Source organism: Eleutherodactylus coqui, chromosome 3 (genome assembly GCF_035609145.1).
Source record: "Eleutherodactylus coqui strain aEleCoq1 chromosome 3, aEleCoq1.hap1, whole genome shotgun sequence".
NCBI lineage: Eukaryota > Metazoa > Chordata > Amphibia > Anura > Eleutherodactylidae > Eleutherodactylus > Eleutherodactylus coqui.
The window spans coordinates 146,591,671-146,618,970 of NC_089839.1; the positions used below are offsets into that span (position 1 = coordinate 146,591,671).

General features: G+C 45.0%; 1 protein-coding gene across 7 annotated transcripts; it reads left to right on the forward strand.

Annotated features, from left to right (window-relative positions):
- On the forward strand, window positions 1-26,566 carry MAFF (MAF bZIP transcription factor F). 7 transcript variants are annotated; one of them, XM_066596256.1, is made up of 3 exons: window positions 1-138; window positions 17,659-17,727; window positions 23,295-26,566. In XM_066596256.1, the coding sequence occupies exons 2-3, from the start codon at window positions 17,683-17,685 to the stop codon at window positions 23,703-23,705; spliced, it is 456 nt and encodes a 151-aa protein (XP_066452353.1). In that variant the 5' UTR covers window positions 1-138; window positions 17,659-17,682; the 3' UTR covers window positions 23,706-26,566. The 7 variants fall into 7 exon arrangements, with proteins under 7 accessions (XP_066452353.1, XP_066452356.1, XP_066452355.1 ...); XM_066596259.1 differs by having other exon boundaries at window positions 17,659-17,718; XM_066596258.1 differs by having other exon boundaries at window positions 34-138; window positions 17,663-17,727.
- Window positions 26,567-27,300: the final 734 nt, after the last annotated feature.

The following is a 27,300-nucleotide window of genomic DNA, read 5'->3' on the forward strand; positions in this document are numbered from 1 at the left end:
ACGTCAGCGCATGACTGTGTTTTATGAATGAAAGGAATCTGTGAGTAATTCCAGGAAACATTACAACTCAGCAGATCTGCGCGCTCGTCCGGCCGCCGCAGCAGGGACCCCCAGGCCGCTCGTCCCCCGGCAGCGCAGGTAAGTGGCCTCGGTGCCCCCAGTCCACGCCGCTGGGTGGGGGCAGCTTGTACGCGGCGGGAGGCGCGCTCTGTTTACACGGAGGCTCCGGGCTGCCAGCATCCGGGAACGGCCGTGCGCTGCAACCTGTGGCGTCCCAGCTGTCGGGAGGTGCTGCTCGCTGGGACTTGTAGTGGCACAGCAGCCTGGGGATCTGGTGTAGGAGGGGGTACTGCTCGTTTGTTCTCTTGTATCAGCCTGTTAGTAAATACCATGCAGGCCTCTCCCACATGTGGATATTAACGCTTTGTGTCTGGTTCTTCTACGCTGTTCCAGATATTTAACGCTTCCTGAGAAGCCACCGACGGATCCGTTCTATAGTATCAGGAAGGGGCGTGGCTACGTGATTTTACGTAACGCCACTTATTGATTACATCAATGCCGGTAGTGGATGAGCCGTCAGAGTTGTCATAGTCCCCTCTGAGAGGCTATGGCAGCTCTGATTGGGCATCTGCTGTGGGTAGCGGTGGCCGGTGCCCCCAGAACAGGTAGGTACGGTGGCGGGGCTAGTAACGTGCGGCGGGGGAGGATCTGTTTTCCTGGCTGATTGCTCCCAGATGAAGTCATGTTGTCTTCCGGAGAGCAGTGTGTGACATTCCTTACGTAACATTCCTGTTTTTCCTTGGGTGTTGTCTTATTGTAGCACGCAGGAGGCGGTGCGTCTGCCGGAGGAGCCTCAGCGCTGGAAGACGTCTCACATTCTTATTCCCTTCCTCCTTCTTCTCTTTCGTTTTTAAAAATGCGACCGGTCGGCGCTTTCCGCCTTCCTTCAGCAGGAGATGCCGCTAAGGATCAGGACGGTCCCCGTAGCAGACGGTCATCCCCTCTTATGTGGATTCTAATATAGCAGCGGGTTCTCACGTCTTCGGACCCCCTTGACCGCGGTCACCCGGGCGTAAGATTACCGCGTATTCCACGTGCGCTGTACACAGTAATTCGCAAGCAATGAAATACATTGACTTACACTGTTTCGCTCACATCTGAGTTGTGTATTACCCGATCGCAAAAAAACCCCCCCAAAACACAGCATGTTATAATTTGCGCAAGAGAGCCCGCCATTCTCTGTGGGCGCGTAATCAATGCTGCCCATACGCAATTACATTATGTATGGTTGGGTGTATATGCAACAGAGACAGAAATTGAAACAAAACCAGGACGACATGAGAGTGCGTGAGATATGCTGTCCTGCGCAGCGATAGGCCGGCTCCACAGGGTTTCACGCATACGGTCATGTGAGCCGGCCTTGGCTGGATGATCCGTGGCAGCGGGGTTCTTTCACCTATTCTGACCCCATTACTGGTCTGCTAACCTCTACAGACTCTTTCTTAGGCCGGGCGCACACGAGCGTATTTGAATTGCGTTTTACGTGCGCAGTGTATAATACACAGTCCATGATGGCAATTCAAATACATTGATTTTTGCTGTTTCACTCGCATTTATTCATTGGGTGTGATATGCGTGTAAAGAGACAAAAAAAAGATTGCAGCAGGTTCTATTTTAGCGCGTATTACATGTAATAGAGCCCTGTTCTCTATAGGCGCGTAATAAAAGCTGCACATACACATTTACATAACGTATGTGTGGCGTTTATACGCAAAGTCACTAAGCTACAGAGGGAAATAGAAAACAAAATAGGAGGACCGCATGGCAATGTGCGTCAGATACGCTGTCATGCGCAGGCAAAAATCGCTACCGTTTGCGGTGATACTCCAGTCTATAACATGTTAAAACGTTGCGTTATATTAACATCCTTAATACCAAAATATTGATGCTTCCAAATGATATTAGAGATCTGCTATGACAGTGGCGTAATAAGGCATTTCTGTTGACTGAGGCTGGGCTCACACGAGCGTATGCTTGCCGCGTATTGCGCATGTGGTGTATGGGGTCATTCACAGGCAATCAAGTACACTGCCTTACGCTGTTTCACTCACACGTGTATGTATTGTGTAATACGCGATCGCAACACGTTCTATTTTGCTACGTATAACGTGTGCGAGAGCCCATTGTTCTCTGTGGGAGCTCCATCAACGCTGTCCATGCGCCATTACATTACATGTGGGCGGTGTATACACATGCCATTGCAAAGCGACAGAGCAAGAAATCTAAAGAAAAAAGCAAGACTGCGCACTGTCATGCACAGCACAATAGGGCTGCCATACGCGGCAATAGGCCGGCTCCACAGCGGTACAACACTACGCGGCTCTCGCAGGGATTTGCGTATATGGCTGTGTGACGCCGGCCTGGCAAGTACAATTGATATTTCTCATGGTTAATGGGGTGCTGTCATCAAAAAAATATACATTCTATACTTGCCTATTCCTCCCCAGGCAGTCTTCTTACCTTCACTGATCTTCTCCTGGCTCCTGCAGTTCCCCGGTCACCTCACCTCCAGCTGGCCTGATCCTCTTCTTCCTCTGACGAAGCATACATTGCCGTCATTCTGCTTCCTGCAGGTCAGTGTACCTGGTCACAAGTGATGTTGCGTTCACTGCCTAGCAAGAAATGCCAAATCCTCGGCAACCTGCCTTAGCACACCTGCGCATGCGCGATGTCTCGCCGCTAGTGTTTCATATAGTATATGAAACATTAGCCGTGAGATAACTGCAGGAAGCACCATGCTGGCAATGTACACTTCGTCACAGGAAGAAGAGGATCCGGCGGGCTGGATGTGAGGTGACTGGAGGAGCCAGGAGAAGATGCAGGTAAGAAGACTGCCTTGGAAGGGGGGAGGGAGGGGGGGGAATTGGGTAGGTACTATCACCAGTGTTTCTGGTGGCACAATGTGCCACTTAATATAATTTAGTGAAAGGGATTGGAGTTGGTCAAAATATTTCCGTGCGCTGCACGTGATTTACAAACTTCAGCAACCCGCTGAGGAGACATGTTGGCTCGTAGCTTTCGCATATCTGCTGCACAAGATTTACAAACTTCAGCTGGTGGCTGAAGTGACATTGTGGCTTGTTGCTGTGTCATGTAAGCTGCATTAGCTACACGGTGGTATTGAACCCTCTGTGGTGACGGGTTTGCCTGACAGCGACGATTTGTTACAACACTGGACAATGGTTGATGATTAGATGAAGGCTGGACTGGTGTTGGTGGCATTAGCACTTGAGATGACATGACATCATGTTCAGGAGATGTGAAGATAGTGGTGAAGGACTATGCTTCAATGTTGTTGGTCAATATACCCCGCCAGCTATGTATGTGGACATTTGTGAGATGATATTTATTGGAGTCTCCACACTGGTGTCCAGCTGTCTCACAACCAGCTACAAACTGCCAGACTGACTACTGCTGTATCCGTAGCATCTGAGGCTGTAGGGGTTAGTTGGGGGATGTAGTCCACCCATAATCCCTCATTCAGTGTACAGGGATGACCTGTTATAACGTCACCATCATGTGATCAGGGGTGGAGCGTAGAGCCCCGGTGACTGATCACATGACTGACATCACATGTAACTCACTCACAGACAAGTGGTCGTTAGTATTTTGACTAGTAATTATTAGGAAACTATAGTAGCAGTGTTTCTGGAGGCGCAGTGCGCTACACAGCTGTGCTACAAGCACATCACACACACAGCACTGCTACATACATTGTTCATCCCATATAACAAGGATCAAGAGCAGCAGAGCCCTGGAGATGGACATGTGATGTTACCATCATGCTCCGCCCCTGATTACATGACAATGACGTCATCACAGGTCCTGAATCGTTGTGCAGATTACAGATGGACTACAAACCCCCTGCAGCCTTAGTTGCAATGGAATACTAACGAACATCTAGCCGGACAGCAGCCGTGTGCATACAGGACTGATGATGATGTCACCATCGTGATCAGGGCCAGAGCATATAACCTGCACCCCAACTGGGGATGAAACACCTTTGATGACGTTACTGGCATGTGACTTAGGGGTGGAGCATGTAAGTCAGTCACAAACCCACCCACTCACAGGTTGTCGTTAGTAGTTTGACTAGTAATAATAGTACCAGCATTTCTGGTGGCGCAATGCACCACACAGCTCTGCTCCATTTGATTTGACTGCAGTACAAAACACCCCACCAGCAGGGCTGACTCCTCCCACTCATGTGACGGGTCACATGGTGAGGGACCTATGATGATGTCATCGTCATGTGATCAGAGGCGGAGGTGATCATTATTTTGACTAGTTATTAGTATCATTTATAGTACCAGTGTTTCTGGTGACGCAATTCGCCACTTGTAATATTTGTTGAATATCATCACATGTAACTCCTTGAAGGACCTGTAATGACAGTAGGAGTTGGTCAAAATATTGAAGGACCTGTGATGATGTCAGCATCATGTGATCAGGGGCGGAGCTCAGAGCTCCAGTGATTCAGCTGCTCGCTGAGTTGAAATCATGGTTGAGATGAAGGACCTGCGTCATGTGATCAGGGGCTGAGCATGTAACTCACTCACACACAAGTGGTCATTAATACTTTGATGTTTTCTTTTTTTTTTTTTTTCTTTTCTAATGAGAAAACTCCTTTTAAACAAAAAGGCAAATTCATAGTTTTAGTGTGCCTTCACATGGGTTGTAACCGCTGCCGGCTCTCTGCCTTAAATATTCAGGAAAATCACAGCTACCAAATCTATTTAGGTGCAAATTTAGCCACTTTTTTCCCCCTCTCCGTTTATGAGGAGAGATGGACACAGCGAAGTGCAGGCGGCAAAACAGTTTCAAAACCTGTGCCGAACGGCACAAGTTTTGAAGCTGCATTTCTTCTGCGGAAATCTTGTTATTTCCGTGTGGTCGTTCCGCGGAATTTACGCCCCGTGTGAACCCAGCCTTACAGTCCATACACAATGTGGGCTGCGGCTATTCAAAGTGTGGGCTCTATCTCACATACATACGTGGCAAAATAGAACATGCTGCGTACTGTTCTGCACTCACGGCTTACGCAATTCTAACGCGCTAATGTGAGTGGAACTGCGTAAGGCAATGTCATCGATTACCGCGTAATACTCAATTCTACTACAGTTATGTGAGCCTAGCCTTCTACTAGAAAACTGCAGAGACCAAATCTGTGCCTAAATGCGGTGTATTTGGCTGCGTATTTTTAGAGGATCTGCTGCAGAGTTTAGAAAACCTAATATATAAAATGCAAAATCTGTTTGTTGTATACAAATCCACAGTTCTGGTCCAATTTGAGTGACCTTTTGCATGAGCGTTCTTCAGTGCCAGGCAACAGACACCGGCGTAATTAAAGATTGAAAACTCACCAACTTCCCTTGTAACTGTTGTTGCCAATAGCAGCCAATCACAGCTCAGCTTTCATTTCTTATACTGCTGAGGTAAAATGAAAGCTGCGTTCTGATCGGTTGCTATGGACAACAAAGATTTTCTTTTGGATGACCTTCATAAGGGCTTCTACTAGAGATGAGCGAGCATACTCGCTAAGGACAATTACTCGAGCGAGCATTGTCCTTAGCAAGTACCTGCCCGCTCGGAAGAAAAGGTTCGGCTGCCGGCGCGGGTGAGTGGTGAGTTGCGGGAGTGAGCAGGGGGGAGAGAGGGAGAGAGAGTTCTCCCCTCCATTCCCCCCTGCTCCTCCCCACCAGAACCCAAACCTTTTCTTCCGAGCGGGCAGGTACTCGCTAAGGACAATGCTCGCTCAAGTAATTGTCCTTTACTAGTATGCTCGCTCAAGTAATTGTCCTTTACTAGTATGCTCGCTCATCTCTAGCTTCTACCCACTGGCTCATTTTACGCTGCGATGTCGCTGCGTTTATTGCAATTGGAATTTTAAATGTAAAAAACCATCACACAAAAATTGCAAGTTTGTGCTTTTGCGTTTTGTGTTTTTTGGGGGGTTTTTTTGTGCGATGCGATTTTTAACATTAGAAAGTCCCATTGAAAAAAAACAAACTGATATCGCAGCGTTAAAAAAAAACGCTAGTGGGTAGAACCCCTAAGAGTGCGGTGCCGGGCTCATTTTTGTGGCCCACGTTGTATATTCCAGGACTGCTAGTCATAAAATCGCAGTGAATGTTTGGTGACCCCTGCATTCACACAGGCCAGAAAATCATCACGAGATGCACAACAATCCAACCCATTAATTGTAATAGATGTATTTACACGGGCGATATTCCACATTGATGCTGAAAAGCAGAAAAATCGCAGCACGTTCTAATTTCGTGCGAGTCTTGCCTGAGAATAGAATTTTCGGATGTGAGGTCTTCCAGAGTGTCCATGCGCTGTGCGATAACTCTCCAGAAAATCGTTGGTTGCATCCTACAGTTTAAACAGGCCGTCGGTTCATTTATGAACAACTGCCTTTTCACTGTGATTGGAGGCAGGCGAGCGGTAACGATCCCCGACCCGCTCCATCTCCAGGCACTGAGTGACAATCCTCTGATTTCATATGGAGGTCTTGGGTATCTGATATATTTTATTTATTTATTTTTTTTGTGTGAACTCAAAAGAAAAAAAATCGTGGCGTATGTATGGAGCTATGCTTTACTAGAAGCAATCACTGTAGGTGAGAAGAGCTGTGTGTACACAATTAGCAGCCCCCAAGTATGACAATTGCTTGAGTCAAGTATGTGTCATAGTGGTTGTCATATCACCTTCCTGCCAGGCAGAGAAGGAGATTGGTATAATATATATCTTTTTTTCTTTCTTTACGAATCGATCATATGGAGAGTTGTCTCGCTGACCAAGTTTGTGAGCCAACTCTCTATTTTGTCAGTTTCCCACTGTGTTGACACTCCATGTCCCCCTTCAGCGAAGGGAAGCATCTAGTTGAGGCCTCATCTGTAAGTCTGGTCGCAGATGAGTGCGTTTTTGTAAATCTATGCATCTAATCACATGGCCGTATTTTTTTACGTCCCTTTTTCTTTTTAAACGCAGCATGATCAATATTTTGTTGGGCAAATACATATCAGTATTTGATCATAAAAAAATATATATATATATATATATATATATATATATAGTGATGACCTACGGTTGTAATATCATCTGAAGCACATCTGTAATACGGATCCATATGATGGACAGGTTTCCATACGCCAATCTGACATTGGCCTAATACTGCATATGTAGTACACAGTGGTTGCGTATTAGACTGGCACTTACATTTAATGCTGATTGCTCCTCCATTGTCACTATGCTGATAAAATCGTGTACTTATTAATTTAATAATTATATGTCTAATTTCCTTTACCCGGAGCCAAACTACACAGTGTGTAGGTGAAGGAGGAAGTGTCACAGCTAAGCGTCATTCCCATCTTCAATAATTTGTACATACCCTGTTTCCCTGAAAATGAGCCCTATCTTGTGTTTTGTTTTTTTTTTTGGTTTGTTTTTGTTTAGAATTTTTGAGGAGGCTTGAAATATAAGCCCTACCTAGAAAATAAGCCCTAGCTGCATTATATAATATATTTATTTAAAAAAAAAAAAAAAAAAAGGAATACAGGCTTGATCCAGGTCCCTCCTGCTGCTCTCCAGAGCTTCAATGCACTTCTTGTAGTCCTTGGTTGCCCACAGAAAATCACTTCCTGCTTATGGGATTTAAAAAACCCACCTCCAGGTAGCGATGGCACTGATTGATTCTCGAGCCCTGCTCAGCCAAGCAATGCAGCGCTCGATGAACCAATGCGCCTCCACAACACGATAACTGTGATTGGTTCTTGAGCACTGCATAGCTTCCGGGAGGTGGGATTTATGAATCCTGTAACCAGGGAGTGATCTTCTGTGGGCGACTGAGGCCTGCAAGAAGCATGTCGGAGCTCCAGAGAGCAGCAGGAGGGACCAGACCAAGCCTGCTAGGTAAGTGTAATAAGACATCCCCTGAAAATAAGACCGCGCACCTCTTTTGGGGCAAAAAAAAATAAGACAGGGTCTTATTTTTGGGAACACACTGTACATCAATCAGCCATAATTTAGAACTATCTGGCTAATATTTTGTAGATCCCTCTCGTGCTGCCAAATCTGCTCCGAGACATTGATCCCACAAGATGTTAGCAGCAGATTAAGACATGTTAGGTGTAACTTGGGGCCTCCATGGATTGGACTTGTCTTTGCAGCACATAATCATTATATGGCTCCAACATATTCAGCACATCCCACAGACGCCAGTTTGGATGGATATCTAAGAAATTTGGAAACCAAGTCATTGCCTTTAACTCTTAACCCTTTCCAATCCAATTTCTATCCTGGTTTTCCTAGGGGCTTACTCTTTTTCTGCCGTTATACAACGGCGCTATCTGCTGCCTAAAGCCAGTACTGCATGAGATGACACATTGGATAGGCTCTGACAGCAGAGGCTGGCAATATACAGTAAGAAAACCCCGACGGACGTCTTCCAACATCGGAGCTGTACAGCCTTAAATCATAATGTCTTCAGACGTCAGACAGTGGATTAGAAAGGGTTAATCATGTTCCTCAAACCATTCCTGAACACCTTTTGCCGTGTGGCTCGGCAGATTCTTCTGCTGGAAGAGGCCACTGCCATTAGGCAATACTATTAAACATCAAGCACATCCTTTGATGGCAACAATATTTAGGTAGGTGGAACATGTCACAGTAACTTCCACATGAATGAAACGATCCAAGGTTTACCAGCGGAACATGGCCCAGACTTGCCTTCCTCCCATAGTACATCCATCTCTCCATGATGCAGCAGACCAGGCCACCTGCCATTGCTCCATGGTCTAGTTCTGATGGTCAAGTGCAGCCAGCAATTTGTGTTACAGCAGCTCTTCTGTGGAATCAGAACTGTTGGATTAGTCTACTCTTCCCATGCAAATCTATGACCCTTTCGCCTTCCTTTAGACCACTTTTAGATATGTACTTACCACTGCATGCCGCGAGCACCCTATAACGTCTGCGTCATCTAGTCATCATAATTTGGCCCTTGTCAGTCACCCGAATCTTTACACTTGATCATTTTTCCTGCTTCTACCACAGGGACCTCAGCAATTGCCTGTTCACTTGCGGCCTAATATATCCCATTCCCTTGGCAGGTGCTGTTGTCATGAAATAATCCATGATGTTAAAGGGGTTGTCTCGCGAAAGCAAGTGGGTCTATACACTTCTGTATGGCCATATTAATGCACTTTGTAATATACATCGTGCATTAAATATGAGCCATACAGACGTTATTCACTTACCTGCTCCGTTGCTAGCGTCCCCGTTGCCATGGTTCCGTCTAACTTCGGTGTCTTCTTGCTTTTTTAGACGTGCTTGCGCAGATGGATCTTCTCCCTTCGGCTGGTCTTGGAAGCATCGGCGTTTTGGCTCCGCCCCCTTTTCGCGTCATCGCGTAGCTCCGCCCCCGTCATGTGCCGATTCCAGCCAATCAGGAGGCTGGAACCGGCACACGTCATGGGGCGGAGCTACGCGATGATGCGTACAAGGGGGCGGAGCCAAAACGCCGATGCTTCCAAGACCAGCCGAAGGGAGAAGATGCATCTGCGCAAGCGCGTCTAAAAAAGCAAGAAGACACCGAAGTTAGACGGAACCATGGCAACGGGGACGCTAGCAACGGAGCAGGTAAGTGAATAACTTCTGTATGGCTCATATTTAATGCACAATGTATATTACAAAGTGCATTAATATGGCCCTACAGAAGTGCTGAACCCCACTTGCTGCCGCGAGACAACCCCTTTAACTTCACTAGTCAATGCTTGTAATGTTATGGCTGGTTGTTTGTTGTTGGTGTAAAAAAAAAACAAAAAAAAAAACACTCAACTTATCAAAAACTAAATTGTTAGTGTGTGTGTATAATATATAATTTTATTTATCTTTTTAATGTCCATTCTACATCTGAGTCTCCTTTTCAGCTCCCACAGGAGTTCTCATTTAGTTCAGGGTTTATTCAGATGATCATATATCGGTCAGGTTTTCACTCCTGACTGATATACGCTGCCCCTCTCTGCAACGGGATCGGGTGGGACAGGAGCTAGTGCATTGAGCTCCCGCCCCCTTCGTGCCCCTCACAACTGTTTGTAATGGGAGGGTGGGGCGGAGCTAAGTCCCACCCCCCCTCCCATGGCGAACAGTTGCAGGGGGCGGGAGCTCAATGCACTAGCTCCCGTCCAGTCTCCTCCCCTTGCAGAGAGGGGCAGCGTATATCAGTCGGGCATGAAAACCCAGCTGATTTATGATCGTCTGAATAAGCCCTTAGATTGTAGGAAAAAAACCCAAAACATCCAGCCCTAGATCTCAACACTGGTGTCCCATATTGAAATAACAATAGCATACTTGAATATTATTATCAACATGAAATCCGTGTTCTGGGGCCCAAGTATCATACCATTGTATAGAGCATCCATGCCTTCCTATTTAAGTATGCTATGTTTTAATTTAGGGCACCATTATTGAGATATAGAGTGGATCAGTCCTTTTCACTACATGTGTATGGGTACACAGATCATCACTCCTTTAGTGGTCACTTTCTCCTATTTCAGATGTCAAATTAAGACTACATAGGCTGATTAAAAGTTGTGCCCAAGAAACTCAGGCTTAAGGCCCCCTGTCCATGACCGTGATGGAATCACGCTAGCGCTATTCTACTGCGAGGAAGCAGGGGGGAGAGCTGTCAGGTCTCCGCACTGAGCCTATATGACAGATGGGCTCACCGCGGAGAATCATGGCATGCCGCAATTTGAATCGCTGTCAGAGCTGCACTTTCCATAGCAATGCTATGGAAAGCGTTCACTGTGTTACCCGCGGCCGGATTATTGCCACAGATAACACAATGAACTATCGCCCGTGGACAGGAGCCCTAACTCTTTATCAGTCTGTGTGCATGCATCGGACAGCACGTCTACATCCCATCTGTGTGCAGTTTGAAGGGCAGGACACCACACATTGATATGTAATATCTTCAGCCGAGAATCTGACAAGGAGGCATGCTGCATTTTATTTTTTTCCCTTGGACTATTCGTTCAAGTAAACCTAAAAAAGGCCCATATGAATCCGCCCTTTCAAATGATGGGTGCTATTTCCAGAGTGACTTTCCGGTCTGAAAATCGGATGGCAAACCCGTCTGAGTGCGTGTAGTCTTACCTGTTGACACAGTGTTGCCTCTATTGCTACATGACTAAGCAGATCTGTCATCCAGGACTGTAGTAACATTGTGACACCCTGTTAGCTGTAATGCTGACCCTACTGGGTGTTACGGAGCGTGGAACAAGAATCTAGATCTAGACCTAGTTGTGGACAATGATCTTCTACTCTGACGGCTTCCAGTTGGTGTAAGAGAAAACTCCTGTTCTGTGCAGCTTTACTTCCGCATACTGTGTAGTTTCCATTTCTTCCTCTGCTCTAGTAACTTCCTTTCTAGAAAAGGCATTTCTAACCGTTTTGTTTGCAAGTTAATCGTTAATCACAAAAAGGTGATTATCCTGAAAGGCGGCAGGAAGTAAAAGTCACTAGACAGGTACAGGGTGATATAGCAAAGTTTAAGGAAGCCGCAGGTTATGGGGATTACAGGGGTTTTCCGGACATTACAGATCTGTGGCGTGGAGCCTAGTGTTGTAATTAAGTGTTTTGCATGGGAGTTTTTAAAACTTTTTAAAGAATAGTTTATTAATCAGATGGTAAAATCCACTTCTAAATAATGACCTCTAGTCCTATCCACAGAACCTCAAAAAGATGCAAATATATACTGTATAAGGCAATAGTTATTACACTTTATGATCTTATTGGTACACTATTACTATCTGTTTTTCTCATTTTGTACAAAAATGGACAGGAGATGAGACCCAGTGTATAACGGAATAGGGAAATATCAGGTACATTACGTATTACGCTGGGCTCACACTGACCTATTCGTAAAACGCTGCGAGTGTCATGCAGCTCTTTACCGCCGTGTAGCCACCGGTGAGCCGTCCTATTGCCGTGCACAGTAACAAAATTGTACTGTCATGACGGCGTACTTTTATTTTAAAAAAATTCCCGCACTATTGCTTCTTAATGGCGTGTATATACACCGCCCATACACAGTGTAATTGCGTATGGGTGGCGTTGATTATGCGTCCATAGAGAACGGGCTCCCGCACGCGTAATACACTGCAAAATAGAACATGCTTTGTTCTTTTTCGCGCACACAAATTATGCAATTCCTACATGCAAATGTGAGCGGAACTGTGTAAGGCAATGTATTTGACTGGAATCAATGGACGAGGCATTCCAAGGAAACTCCCAAAGATAGGACATGCCACGTGTGTTTTTTTTGTTTTGTTTTTTTTGTTTTTGTTTTTTTCACCCACATCGCGATACTGGGGGAAAGAAAATCGCTCATGTATATGATGCCATTTAAAAGAATGGGGTTCATAATCGTGCGAGGCTTGTGCGTCTCACATCGTACAAATCTTGTGTGATTGTACCTGGCTCTGTGAAAGCAGCCTTAAAGGAATTTCCTGGGTTCCACAAAACCTTTAAATCCGCTGTTTATAGATTAAAATAAGTAGAAAGTATTCGTCTTTCAAATTCTAGCACTGATACGTTGACCTTACCAACCTCACTGTAGTGATCAGCCATGTCGTCTGGACCAACCCATTTACCAAAGCTCAGCTCTACGCAGTGAAAATTGAATCCTACAATGCACCCTTTCGAATGAATGGCCAAGCATGTCATACATGGTGACACAACGTCCTGCCATAAGTAGGTCTTCCAGAATCCTCCTCTGACAGCCACTGGGTCTGATAGAGCTTTTTTTCTTCAGCAGACAATCTAGTTGATAGTCTAAAAGCCTCCTCCCGGCCCCCCCCCTTTTTTTTTTTTTTGCCACTGTTTATCATTATTGTGAGCAAATGGGCAAAAACTGTTCAAATCAGCATTTTGTCATATGTTCTTCTGTTCCATCACAAGAAGAGAACAATGGAAAGCCGGATCCATCCTATGGCGTTTAGCCCATCAGGTCCGCCTGACTTCAGTCATGCCCTCCAGCATTCTCCTGGATGAAATAACGCAGCATGCTGCTCTGTCTTCTCCAGGATTTTCAGTCGTATCTGTAAGCGCAGGCCCCGATGCAAGTATGAACTGGGCAAGCGGAAAGCAAGTGAACCCCATTAAAGTCAATCAGGTCCTCTTGTTGGTGTTCAGTTCCATCCAAAAGCACGGGGATCCCCCCCTTTCCTGCTTCCTGAACAAAGCGGGAAAGAGGAATCTCCAGCGCAGGTGTGAAAGCACCTGTATACAGTAAGTGACAAGGTGGTTCATATAGCAATGGCGACCCTAATTGTTAAAGCGTTATACCAAGATTACAAGTTATCCTTTACCCACAGGATAAGGGATAGCTTGCTGATCAGTGAGGATTTCCCTGCCATTCTCGCGCGGGGGTCCAGTGTACCCCTAAGCCTGTGACTACAGGACTCGCTTCTTCCCTTGAAGTGACATCAGAATGAATGGCTGAACATGTGCAGTTAGCGCTCCATTCGTGTAAATGTAATTGACAGAATTTCCCCGGGTTTTTGGCGCTTAACTATCTCCACAGTACCATTGAAGGCGAATTGAGCATCAGTCACACTTGTACGACTAGCGCTCCGTTCCGTCTCCTCCTCACTGCAGGAGGTGCCGTAACCCCACAGTGAGAAGGGAGGATACGGGACCCCTGTTCTTCATCAACAGGGTCTCAGTGGTGACACCCCCCCCCCCCCCCCCCCAATGATCAGTAAGTTATCCCCATCCTATGGATTCAGGATAACATGATGTAATCTCAGCACAACACCTTTAAAGTGAAGCAAAATAAAACTATTGCCTTATGCATTGTCAACAGTTTTCGGGTATTTTTGTAATACGATGGTATGATTCTCCCCTGACAATCCAAACCACAAGTTCCCCTCTCATGACAGAAGTGCATGCTAACGCAGACTTCTGTTTAGTGTGTAAGATGACTAGTTCTACTAGGCAATGGTTTTCAAAAAACTGCATAAAGTGGTTCACACCTGCATCGGGAATTCCACTTTCCTGGTCCATTCTGGGAGCAGATAAGGGGAATCCGCGCGGCCAAACTGCTCCATCTCTGGACAGAACTGAACCACATCGGGTGGACCCCATTCACTATAATAGGGGCCGTCTGCTTTCCATCCAGCTGCCCGGCTTTTGGATGGAAGAAAAGCAGCTGCAAGCTACGCCTTTTTCTTTCAGAATGTTGAACAAGATCCTTCAGCGCCGATGTAAACCCGGCCTAATATATTTTATTACAGGAAAATACACCTTTTATGGACTTGTCAAGCACATATCCTGCATTCACACTGAAGATGGCAGCGTTCTAGTCCTTGGCTATCTCCGTTGCTTCCCCTTATTACAGTTGAAATAAATGGAGCGTTGGCCAAGCATACGCACTGCCACTCCAAACCTTTGTGAGTCTGTCAGGGCGACATGGGACCTTTTGTTCTGATGATCGATGGAGGTCCCAGTGGTTGGACCCCCACCAATCCTCTCCTTATCTGCTATCCTATAGCTAAGGGATAACGTTATCTAGCTGGAATGCCCATTATGTTTTATAGGATCTCCACAGAGTAACCGCCTTCTAGTTCTACCAGGGTCCTCCTCCACAATGTAGATCTTTGACCTCGAACATATTGATAAACTTCTGTAATCCAGACATATTATTAATGGTATTGCATCAGCTGCAAAATAAGGGGACAAACTCCAAGAGGAAATGTAATGAATTGTTATTTATCCCATTTCTCAATCTATTCTCCTCTGTCTGCCATGCACGAGTGTGCTGGAAGCCATCCTTGTGAGCATCTACTGCCGTGACTCATCCTTGTTTGTAGAGCCGACCTGCAGTTGCTCCACTCCCTTGTACAACATGATGTGTACCCAGAGAAGCCGCGCGCACCGTGTTTACACTGAACGAGACAATCCAGCAACGTATTTATTTATTAAAATAAACCATAATTGTGCAGTGTGAAAGTATCTGTAGGCTGGGTTCACACAGGGCAGATTTGCTGCGGCAATTCCATCTGGAACTTCGCCACAGCGAATCTGCCTGCGGCCACTAATCCCCGGATTAGCCAGCCATGTGGACGAGATTTCTTAGGAATCTCGTCCACACGGGACGGCGAATCCATCATGGCAAAGCCGGTGTTGCGGCGCAGATTCGCCAGCCGCAGCATGTCCATTCTTTTTTTTTTTTTTTCTTTCCCCCGCTGCGGCCGCGTTCTCCTCTATGGGAGTGCTGGCCGCTAAGTGCCACGGGTTTTGAAGCATCATTTTTCCGCTGCGGCCAAACCGCGAGATTTCCGCCAGGAATACGTCCCGTGTGACCCCAGCCTTGGCCTGCCTCCACGTCTGCGTTTGAGTTCAGATCAAGGTTTCTATCTCTCTACTCCATTTTTGGAGGAGAGAATTGAAATAAAACTGATTTCCCCACCCTTCTTTCTGTTAGGTTTCAGCTTTGTTTTCTCTGTTTTTCGCGCGGACAAACCGCGGCCATCTGCATAGGATTACGTTTTCTAACGCAATCCTATGGCAGCTTCCACGGGCGGAAATTCTGCGGAAAATCCCACCGCGGAGTTTCCGCCCGTGGACAGGGGGCCTAAGACTGTATAGTAAGGGCTCGTTCACACAAGCGTATTTGCGTACATAATATGCAGTGAATAGAAGCCATTGATGTCCATGAGTTCATCCACATAATATATATTTTCATACAGCATGACCTATGTAGTTCCGTACTACGCACCCCAATAGGTGATTAAGTGAGTGGGCCGCGCAAATACGTGGTGAATGTGCAGGAAACCTCTGTATTCACTGCATATTTGCGCACCATTTCAATGAGACCATCTGCATTCTTTTTTGCGTGCCCAAATATGCAGGCATAAGTGATTTTTGATTTCGCAAATACGCAGTGTATTTGTGCGATTGAAATACAATTACACCCATGTGAACGAGCCCTGATAGTGGCCCCAGTAAAAATAACGACCCCCACAGTTGCCCAATTAGTAATATTAACCCCCTCAGTAGTAATACCCCCCCATAGCATCATTAACCGCCCTCAGTAATAATAACAAGCCCCCCCCCCTCAGTAATAAGCCTCCCTCAGTAATATTAGTTCCCCACAACCCATATACTTACCTCCTCCTTGTTGCCAGCACGCTCCCCCTCTGCTCGTGCTGAGCCTGGGTGCACACTGACATCAGTGTGTAGCCCGGCACGCTTCCTCACAGAGTCCTCTCCTGCGGAACTGAGGAGCAGGGAACTCATGGGAGGAGGATCCCGGCTGCACACTGATGTCAGTGTGCGCCAGGATCAGCAGTAACAGCGCGATTACCAGCGGGAAGCTGCGGCACCCCAGCTGGTAATCGCTGCAGTGGTGAGCGGCGTCGGCACGCCGCGGGCCACATAGAATCCGGCCTGCTGCCTCATGTTGCCTGCGGGCCTTGTGTTTGACACGTGTTGTAGACTACAGATGTGATTGTGTGCGAATCATCTCTACATCACTGGAAATATTAAGAGGTTTTATCCCCTAAAGCCAGCTTCACACAGGCGAGAAAGTCACGCAAGATTTGCACATTGCGAGATGCACAAATATGAGCCCCATTCTTTTGAATGGGGTCATACACAGGAGCGATACAATCGCGGCACATCCTTTCATTTGGGCGAGTCCTCGCATCACATCGCCCATTTTTTTTTTTTTTTTTAATGACCGCATCGCACCACACGTTAGGTGCACGCGGTACGATGCGAGGTTTCCCCATTGAAAACAATGTGAGAAACGCTGCAATCCTTTGCCCACACCTAACAGCTGCGACGGAGAATCGCTAGTGATGCGAGGAGATTTTTGATTAAAAAAACACCTCGCACCGTGGGGAAATCGCATGTCCGCAAGTGCGATATCTGGCTGTGATTCATGGCCCAATCTCACTCACCCGTGTGGAGTTGGCCTAAAGGTAACTTTTGCAAAATAACATGGGCACAACAATATGAGGCTCTCTAGAGATCGCATTTCAGGTTTGGCTGGAAAGGAACAGAAACTACAGACACAGACCTTCTCTAAATCCTGGTTTTCGACTGGAATCCGAGAACGGAGTCTGAACAGATCCGAAGAGAAAAAATGGCCGTAGTTCTTTAAATAAAACTTATTTGCTGAACTTTGTCTCCTGCTCTTATGGCCCTTTAATACAGGACAATCATCGTTCAGATTCCTGCGCTCCCACGGGAATTTGGACCATAATCGTCCCATGTAAATGCATGTGGAAAACTGAACGACTGTCTGCTTAAAGTGAATGGAGGCAGGGTGGGGAGAGAGCTGCTCCACCTCCCTCCCGGCAGTGCTGTGAGCAATGCCAGCGGTACTCGCTCCTGTGTAGCAGGATAACCATAATCATTTTGGGTTAAAGGGCCGTAACGTCTGATTTACTAGAAATACATTTTTGCTGTGGGAAACCCCTTTGAAGCCACTTTAGTATTATTTGCCACTATTTAGGTGCTTTACGCTCAGTGCTTACATGACACGGATTTTACTTGCATAGCATCTAAAGTTTTCCATTTTTCCAGACAGGTCGTGAGCCCCTGGTGACAATGTCGTCTGATGGACTGTCAGCCAAGGCATTAAAGGTACTGCATGTATGTGCACTTCAATTCTATCAACCCCTCCAGAAAGATGGGAAAATACATGATAAATACAAATGTGACTTTTAGTTTCTTCTCAGTTGTATTGCATAATATTCATTCACAGATTAGCCAAATTTTGTAATTTTTGAAAAAAAAACAGTTCAGGCTTTTTGAACCCAAATATTTTTCATGGTAGCATCGACCTCTGTGTTCCTCAGCTTCAAGTGTTTTCCAGGTTGTAGCTTCTCTACAAAACTCCCTGCTGCCCGACGTTTTCAGCACCACTGCTCTGTCCTCCGCTCTAGTGTTTGTTTACAGGCTGCACTCCCACCCGCTTTATGGAATGTCACAGGCTCTGCAGCAAACGACAGCTCAACGATCACTGAGCTCTGTCATTGGCTGTAGCGTCTGTGACGTCCCATAAACTGGCTGTGGCAGCCTATAAACCTGACATCGTAGGGCAGACCTTGATCAGCGGCGCGGGACACAGCTGGAAGGTTAGTATATGCTGGTTAGTAATCTTACTGCATGGACAATGGGGTTTTATGGAGAATCTACAACTCAGGTTTCCCCTTTGAGACCTGGCTCACACAGGCTTATTGTTAATTTTCACGTGATGCCAATGGACCATTGACTTCTATTGGGCCACTCACACCTGAATTTTGCGCAAAAAAAAAGACACGCAGCATTCCTTTCTTGGTGCTAATTACATGCGCATACATGCCAAGATAGTGTATGAGGATGGGTGGCACGCAGCGAGTATGCATGTCATTGTGTACTTGCCGTGTGCTCGCATGCTAAAGATATGTGCGCGGCCTGCAGGTAAGTCATGTGAGCCCGGCCTTATGTACCATTTACATGGGACGAACTGGCAGGCAAACTATGCCCAACACTCTTCCCAGTGACGCTTGCTCCTGTGCTGGTGCATAGAAGGGAGTATCACTGACATCGCTCACAGCACTGCTGGCATGGTGGAGGAGCAGGCCGGAGGGCATTCTTCCCCCATCGCCCCCATTCACAGTAAGCAGACAGTGTTTTGTTTTTTTTTTAGAAGTGACCGGCTGCTATTTACAATCAATGACTGAACAATTCCCGTTTAGTCGCTGCATACGTTTACACTGGTTGATTATCGTTCATATTTCCGTAGGAATGTGGGAATCTGAATGCTTCTGAACGATAATCGCCCCTTGTAAATGGGCCTTTAGTGCTGTCAGATATTTGATCCATCCAACCACAAGTGTTCCTTATCAAATTGCTGTCTTGACTCGGGCAGGTGAAAAATCTTTACAGTGTACCTAAAGTAATATATATATTTTTTTTGTATAAATCAGTGGTGTGTGTGTGTATATATAAACCGTAAATGTTCAGAAACTTCCTTGGTCATTTAAAAAAAAAAATCTAAGGTGACTAGAAGACGGGAAGGAGGGGGATGCAGCTGCAGTGAAACAGCATGATGGAAGTGGGAGCAGCAAGTGTTGGGCATCTGATAACTCAGAGCACATCACAGCACTTACATTTCATTAGTAAGTGTGATCAAGCGTGGAAAGTGAAAATGTATATTTACAGAAACTAGCAGAGGGAAGGAGAAAGAAACAAACTATGCCGGTTACACAACATTCCAGTTGCACTACATCTAATTAATACCACTGCTATTAACAGGATAGGGAGTAACTATCCCATTGATGGGAGTCTGACCACTGGAAGCACTACTGGTCATGAGAACGGGGGTCCCCCAATGTATGGCACGGCGGTTGGTCATGTGCACTGCCACTCTATTCACTTCACTGGGACTGCGGAAGATGGCCAAGTGGTTGAATTCTACTAGCTCTGGCAGTCCCAATGAAATCAATGGAGCAGTGGTGCACAGTCACTCCATTCATGCAGGCACCTTTTAGGAGCCCATTCGTCTTTTTCTGGTCTTAGCGGTAGGACTCCCACCGATCAGCTACTTATCTCCTGTCCTGTGGATATGGGAAGAGTTCTACTGGTGGGATAAACCCTTTAAGGCCACTCACACAGGCAGATTTTACAGCGTTTAGCGTGGTGTATGAAATGCCCACTAATAACGCTGTAAACCACCTCCATTGATTTCACTGGAGCTTCTCAGATGGGTGTCTGAGCGCGGCCTTTCTAACACCGCGCTTTTCAAACGCTGTCTTTTTTTTTTGTTGTTGTTGTGTTTTTCTTCTTTACACACCACGTTGCCCATTTCAGTGATGGGGTGCGTTAGAAATGCTGTTAAACGGGTTTAAAAATGCTGTAAAACCCCGCATTTGAAAACTGTGCTTTTGCTAACCTGTGTGAGAGCGGCTTTAGGGTAGATTATTTGTGGGGGGAAGGGGTTCACAATACGCATGCCTTAAAGAGCATACAAGCAGCTATACAGCAGATATAGCTGCGCTTTTCTCATAGCTCTGTTCAGCTTGTAGTCCAGAAATATTGCAGATCCCAATGTAAAGTATTATAGCATAACCCCTTCCTGCTGCAGCTCCATCTACATGAAGGCTTGTTTTTAGCTGGCTTAGTTGTAGTTTTCAGTGGTAGATCCAGCAATGAAGTCCAAGTATTAAAAAAGCACCTTTTATTTAAAACCAAGTTAAAAAGTCCTAAACTCGGCCGTGAAAAAAATTGGCCTGTGTGTTTTTAAACCGCATATAGCGTGTTCTCAAAGACAGCCGACACCTGCCATGTATAGAGTAGGCTTGGATCCTGAGTCCGCACTTGGCATCCTTTGTACGACCACTACTTCTTGATTGGTACATGTCAGATTGCGAGGGCTCCATGACTCTCAGAATAAGCCAGGCCTTCATAGGTTTTTTTTGGCACAGCGAAGCTCCAAGCCACTAAAAAACAGCCCTGTTCACTAAGAATTACCAAAGTCACCTAGATCCCTTTTGTTCTTGGGATTGTCGCCGGTCCAAGTGGTCAGATCCTTACCAATCATAATGCCACAGCATAAAGGTGATTTGGCACCTCTTAGGAGCACCTGTTGACTCGACTGCAGACCTTCTTATCCCCGTAATTTGTGATGAAATGATGAGGACACGGCTGCTCTGGACCATGAAACTGCTCCTCACTTATTGTCCAATTACTTTTGAGCCTGTGAAAACGGAAGGGTTTTTGTTTAAACCCTTGAATTAAACCTGAGGGTCTCCACTCCAACCATATATTGATGGTTTTCTATCACATCCATAGTGGTGGTGTACGGAAGCTAAATTCCAAAGCGTGCCACAAATATTTCTGGACCCAACTGTAGAGACCAAATTCGTCAAAAAAAAATCTATAGAATTCCTCTAAAATCTTGTTTGTGTTGTTGGCTGCCAACATCCTGAACAGAATGTCAGGAAGTGAGAAGATTTTGGCAAACCCCATGTATTAAGTTTTCACACTTTACAACCATGTAAACCCCATCGTGGAAACCATAATCCTGCTCTTCTGTGACTGCTGATGCTTGTGCCAGCTCTGTGTCTTATCTCACTATTTTATCTGGTTTCTTTTTACATGGGCAGGGCATGTGAATGATCTTAATTATAAGATACTGTAAAGACTCTCGTGGGTGTGGAGTCACGGTTAGCATTCCTGCCTCTTATCATGGAGTGGCCAAGTGTTGCGTGTTTACTGTTGTCAGCAATCGAAGCATAAAAAGGGAAGTTTTACATGTTTCAGCAAGTTTTCTGTTACACTCTGCTCACAGAGTTATAAAGCTTTCATTGGTCATGGTATTCACATTAGCAATACAGAACTACTCAGTGGCCAATTAAGAAATGGAGGCGGTAGATTAAAGGAGTTTGTGAGATTAGGAAAAAGGTCCTTCTTTCCTTTTTTTTTTTTATTTTTCTTTATTTTTAAACCCCCCCCCCCTTCCCGCCCCGGACACAGCGCCACTTTTGCTTATGGGTTAGTATTGAAGTAAATGGGGCTCAGCTGTAATACTGAATACAATCCATGGACGAGACTGGTACAGTTTTCCTTCTACCTAATTTTGTACAACCCCATGATGCATTTTTCCCCCTATTTTAGTTATTTAATGTACCACATAAGGTACTGATGAATGTTTAAAAATTTCCAAGTGGAATGAAATGGAAAACACAATTCGGCCAAATACAATTTATTTTCTGTTGCCATCCTCTGATGGTCATAATTTTTTTTCTTTCTGAGCATGTCTGGTAGTTTCTACTGGTATCCTTTTTGTAATTTTGTTTCTCGGAGATAGGGTGACCAATAAAGGCACAATCCTGGTGTGTGCATATATATTACAGTGAATACCGTTTAAAAAAAAAAAAAGGAATAAATTGACTATTGAGTGTTACCATTCTTCTTGCTTAAAGGGTGTCCCTAAACGCTGTTACACGGCCAGCACTGATTGAACCGTGCTACACTGTTTCTGTAACTCAGGAATTGAGGAAACCGCAAAGCTCTTCTGTGCTGCTTCCCTAAATCCTATTGACTTTTATGGGAGTTACAGAAACAGTGTGGTGAAGCCCGCTCGACTGTTTCCTTAGGAAGAGACCACCACATTCAGCTAGGCCAGGGGCAGTGGGCACTAGAACTAGAGATGCAGGTCCCAGAGGTGGGACTCGCATCTATAAGAATTTCATGACATATCCTGTAGATATGCCATAAAAGTCTCAAGTGGGAATACCCCTTTAAACTAAAGAGGTTACCTGAGGTAAAATATTTTTTTTTTACAAACTATTGTACCTCAGACCATACTCCCTGCATGTTCCATGATGACTGCTCTGGGTCTCCACCGTGTTGTTTTTGTCTTGCAGGCTGCATTCAGCCTGTAAACCTGCTGCTGCAGCCATTGATTGAGCCAAGTGATCATTGCTGAGCGCTGTCATTGGCTGCAGCAGCCTGCTAGTGGGACGGCACAGGCTGAAAGCGGCTTGTAAACATGAAGTCAGTGAGTAGACCCAGAGCCGCCAGCAGAGAAAACGCTGGGAGAGATGTTATGTTGTGCTTTGGGGACCAGCTTTGCATAAAAAGGGGTTTCTGAGAAAATATTGTTTTTACAATCATGACTGTGTGTATGTGTGTGTGTGTGTGTGTATATATATATATATATATATATATATATATATATATATATATATATAAAATGTGTGTGTTAATTAGACTACATATAGAAATAAATATAACGTGGGTTCACACTGCTTTCGGGAACCACATCAATAACTTCTTCATGATCAATTTGAATACCGTTTTCAGTTAGGCTGCCTGCACATGGCAGAGCCGGATTCCGCAGTGCAGGTTCTCAATTGATTTCTGCTCTTGTACAGGAAGAATGAATTTCCCATACCATGCTATGAATGGTATTTGCTGCGGATCTGCAGTACGGGCGCAGTGAAAATCCGCCCATGTGCAGGTGGCCTTATTAAGACTGAACTTGTGACAGAAACCATTAATTGGGTTCCGTGTGGACCTAGCCATAACCATTGGCTGGTTATACTGAACTGGACGTAGATGGATTGCATTCATACATTTTATTATAATTAATGCTGCCCTCTCCTTTTCATCACATTATGTTGACTATGAAATCGGTATTACATTTCTATTTTTTTTTTTTTCTTTTGTAGGTGAAAAGAGAAATGGGAGAGAACACGCCAGTGCTTTCAGATGATGAATTAATGTCCATGTCTGTACGGGAGCTTAACCACCACTTACGTGGTTTGTCCAAGGAAGAGGTGGTCCGGCTAAAACAGCGGAGGAGGACCCTAAAAAATCGGGGCTATGCTGCAAGCTGCCGTGTCAAGCGTGTGTCACAGAAGGAGGAATTGGAAAAGCAGAAGAATGACCTACAGCAGGAAGTGGAGAAGTTGGCACAAGAGAATTCCACCATAAAACTGGAACTGGACGCGTTGAGGGCCAAGTATGAGGCTCTGCAAAACTTTGCTCACTCAGTGTCCAGAGGCTCTGTCACTCCAGCTAAAGTGGCCGCCACCAGTGTAATCACCATCGTGAAGTCCTCTGGGAATTCTTACTCTTAACACAGGCAATAGATCATTGCTTGAGAATCCAAATCCCTTCTCACCTCGTCAAGACCTACAAGCCACGCACCAGATGGCCGTCTCGAAAAGACTTGGATAGTCATCAGTATGAGGCTTCAATAATCCACCAATCTGAACGTGTCACTTCCAATAAGTGGTTTCCATAAGTCTCGAAATAATTTACTTAAAGGGGTATTCCGGCAATTCAAAGTGAAAGTTATGCTTCATATGGCAATTAACAGTAAATTTGCAATATATAATATTATAATTTGTTTTACAAAGCTGCAGAGATATGGCTTTACCGGTGGTTCTTCCCTTTCTGCTTAGTCCTCCATTGCTATCCAATAGTTGCAACCTGTATGCCCCGCTGTTTTACTGGTCAGGCATGCTCAGTGCCTTCAAATTGAATGAGCATTTCTCCATAACTGGCAATGGAGCATTGTGGGAGATGTAGCTTTTGCACTCCCTGGTGGCTATTTTGAATAACAATGTGGAAATCTGAAGCGGGCTGGAAAGCGGCAGTGGCGCAAGTCAACAGCAAAAAAAAAATGGTACTGGAGTTCAGTTTAACTATTTAGATGGATGTTGAAATAATGGCAATAAGTGAAAATGTTAGGAAATTTTAGAAAAGCTTGCCCAGTCTCCGGAATACCCCTTTAAGGGTTCGTTCACATCCATATCGGATGTTCCTTTTAGGAACCTCTGTCGCTGATTTCTGCCGAGAAAATCGGATGAAATACGGCTGCATGCAGCACTATTTCATCCTGGCAAATTTGGCAAAATGAAAGACGGACAGAAGCCGAATAAACCCAATTATAGTCAGTAGGGTCTTTTTGTTTCTGTCATATGATGGTTCTATTCGGCCAGGGGGTTGCCAGATTCCTGCTCCCCGAACAGTACAGGAAACCCCGTAGTGCTGATGTGAACAAGTTCTAAGGAAAGCAGTGGGTTTTATCCTAAAGTAAACCTGACACACACATATGTCGACTATAATTCTGATTTATATTTTGTACTAATTGTTCAGTGAATTAATGCAAAATCTTATCATTGTTATTACAAGTATGGATGCATTTAACATTCCATCTCCGAGAGGATCTGTAGACCTTAAAGTCCCTATATAACATTAAGTTAATATTTATTTTTCACTATATTTATTCTAATAGAAATACTACACCTCACATTTTACGACAGGTTTACTTTAAGGAGCCGCCTACATGCTTTGCCGCCTCTACACAAGCTTGAATGACACAATTATTTTTCATGCATAAGTCTTGCCAGTCCTCGTGGCGATTGCTTCAGAATTTCTAGTCCTTTTAGGATTTTGGTCCAAAAGAATGTAAGAAACTAAAGGGGAATTAGTTTTTGGGTTTTTTTTTCTTTAAAAAGGCATATTGTTCAAAGGTAAAGTGAATGTGAAACGGGAAAGGAAAACAGGATGTAGTAAAATAGAATTCGACAAGCTGGAGAGGAAGAGAAACAAAGTACTAAGAAAGTTGATTCATGGGAAAAGATTGCTCACTTGTTAGACATCTCAAATGTGCTATGGGTATATTAATTGCTCCATAGTCCGGGGATGGGACTACTGACTCATGTGTAGAGCAGGGATTCCCCAGAACTCAGCAGCCGAACCTGTTACTTTTACAGTAAAGATGGCAAGCCGACTCTAACCTGCTCAAAGTTGGCTTCCATACTTCTAAGACCATGGTGGGCAAGTATTGTAGTATGCCTAACCCACCAGTGAAAGTAGAGCTTCCATGCAAGCTTTGGCCAAGGGTTTCCCTATAGTAAGAAGTTTGGAAATCTCTGATGTTTTATAGATTAGATATGTAGTTCACGGCTTGACAAATGTTAAGTTGTGAGGTCTACTTTTAGCCAATTAGCTTCATTTTAAGATAATTTCTGCTTTCGCCAAGCTGAAAATTTTCAGCTCAGTATCTCGCTTGCAAAGAAAAAAAATTTAATTTCCTTTAGACCCTCTGAGATAACTGTGGTTTACTGGGCGTTTCCCCTCTGAAAATGAAAAATCAGCAGGTTGATACTGAAATAGATGCGTAAGGGTGACTCTTGATAGAAGTTAATGAAAGTTTTGGTAGGAAATACAGGAATAAGGAGAGACTGACGGCTCGTACTGATGTAAAATATACAGGTGGACCTAAAATCCTATTGGACGCTGAGCGCTGCAAGCAATCTCCACCAGGAGCCCGAATCCTTATTAACCTTGTTGTGTGAGATGGTCTTGTGCTGATGCATACTGATACTGGTGCAAGGTACTCAAATGTCTTTTGGACATCATGCTATAACATTACTGTAAGTTTTTAAAGTGGCCAGTTTTGGGCATATGACAAGTACCCCGTTCTCGCGTGTAATATTACATATGGCGAGATGGGTCTGCTCCACTCTTCTGGAGAAACTCTAAAAATACTTTATTAGCTGCTTAATAAAAAAAAATAGTTTGACAAAATATGGGACAGAGAATTCACATTGCTGGGGAGGGGAGGGGGCGAGTCACAGACCTCAGTTTTCCAGGCCATTTCTCTCTGATTATCCCGGTTGCCCTTATTTGCTCTCTTATTTATGTTTGAGACGTTTATTTTTCTGCATATTTATATATTTTTATTTTAAAGAATTTAGGGTAAAGGGTGGGAAATGCTTATTTTAAATGTTTGCTATGTCTCATAGGATGATTGATTTCTGTTAATGGTTATTGATAATGATAGCATTACTACTTGATCGTATAATTTAGTGGGATTCATGAATTCCGATTTAAGCAACCGGCACAAGTCGAGACACTTTTGAACCTTTTATTTACATCATGTCATACATACTATTAATAGTAATCAGATACTCTACACCTGTTTCTTGGGGGGGGGGGGGAGGAATTAGAGGGGTTGGGTTGTCTTGTCCAGTTGTAAATTATTGATGGCCTACCCTTATAGGATGAGCCATTAATAGTAAATCAGTGGGGGCCTGTGGGCTGTTGCTATCATGTACTGAGCTGATTTCTGCAGGAAGCAGACAGCACTGTTGCGACTGTAGTGGCCAGACTTGGTATTACAGGCAAGGTTTCCACGTAAGTGAATGTGTAATACCAAGCCTGGCCACTGCAGTCAGAATAGAGCTGTCTGCTTCCAGACTAAATCGGCTCGGTGCATGAGGGCACCAGCACTGCCAATAGCTGATCAGCTGGGATCACGGGCAGCAGATTACTGTATCTACTTTTGATGGCCCAACCTAGGTCATCCCCTGTAAAAGGGCCCTTATCGGGTGCAGATACCTCACAGATTGTGCCAGCAATAATTGTTCCTGTACATTTACACAGGAATGATCATCGCTAGTGAATGGAGGCGGAGCAGGCCAGGGATCGTTCCCAACCACCTCCATTCCTAGTAAAAATGCAGTCGTACATAGATGAATAACTGCCTATTTATGCAGGCCAATCTTTCCAATTCTGTGCATGCAAAAACTGAACAGGCGAGAAGCATACAAATTCTCCTTCGGTGTTCAGTCATGGCATCTATACTGAAGGATAATCATTCAGGTTCCTGCTAGTTGCAGGAGTCTGAATACTTCATCAGCCCATGTAAAAGGGCCCTAA

Bases quoted from the DNA above. Each gene is read 5' to 3' on its own strand.
- MAFF (XM_066596256.1), top strand. From the start codon at position 17,683: ATGTCGTCTGATGGACTGTCAGCCAAGGCATTAAAGGTACTGCAT. The intron at 17,728-23,294 runs GTATGTGCACTT...TTTCTTTTGTAG, and splicing joins AGGCATTAAAGGTACTGCAT to GTGAAAAGAGAAATGGGAGA.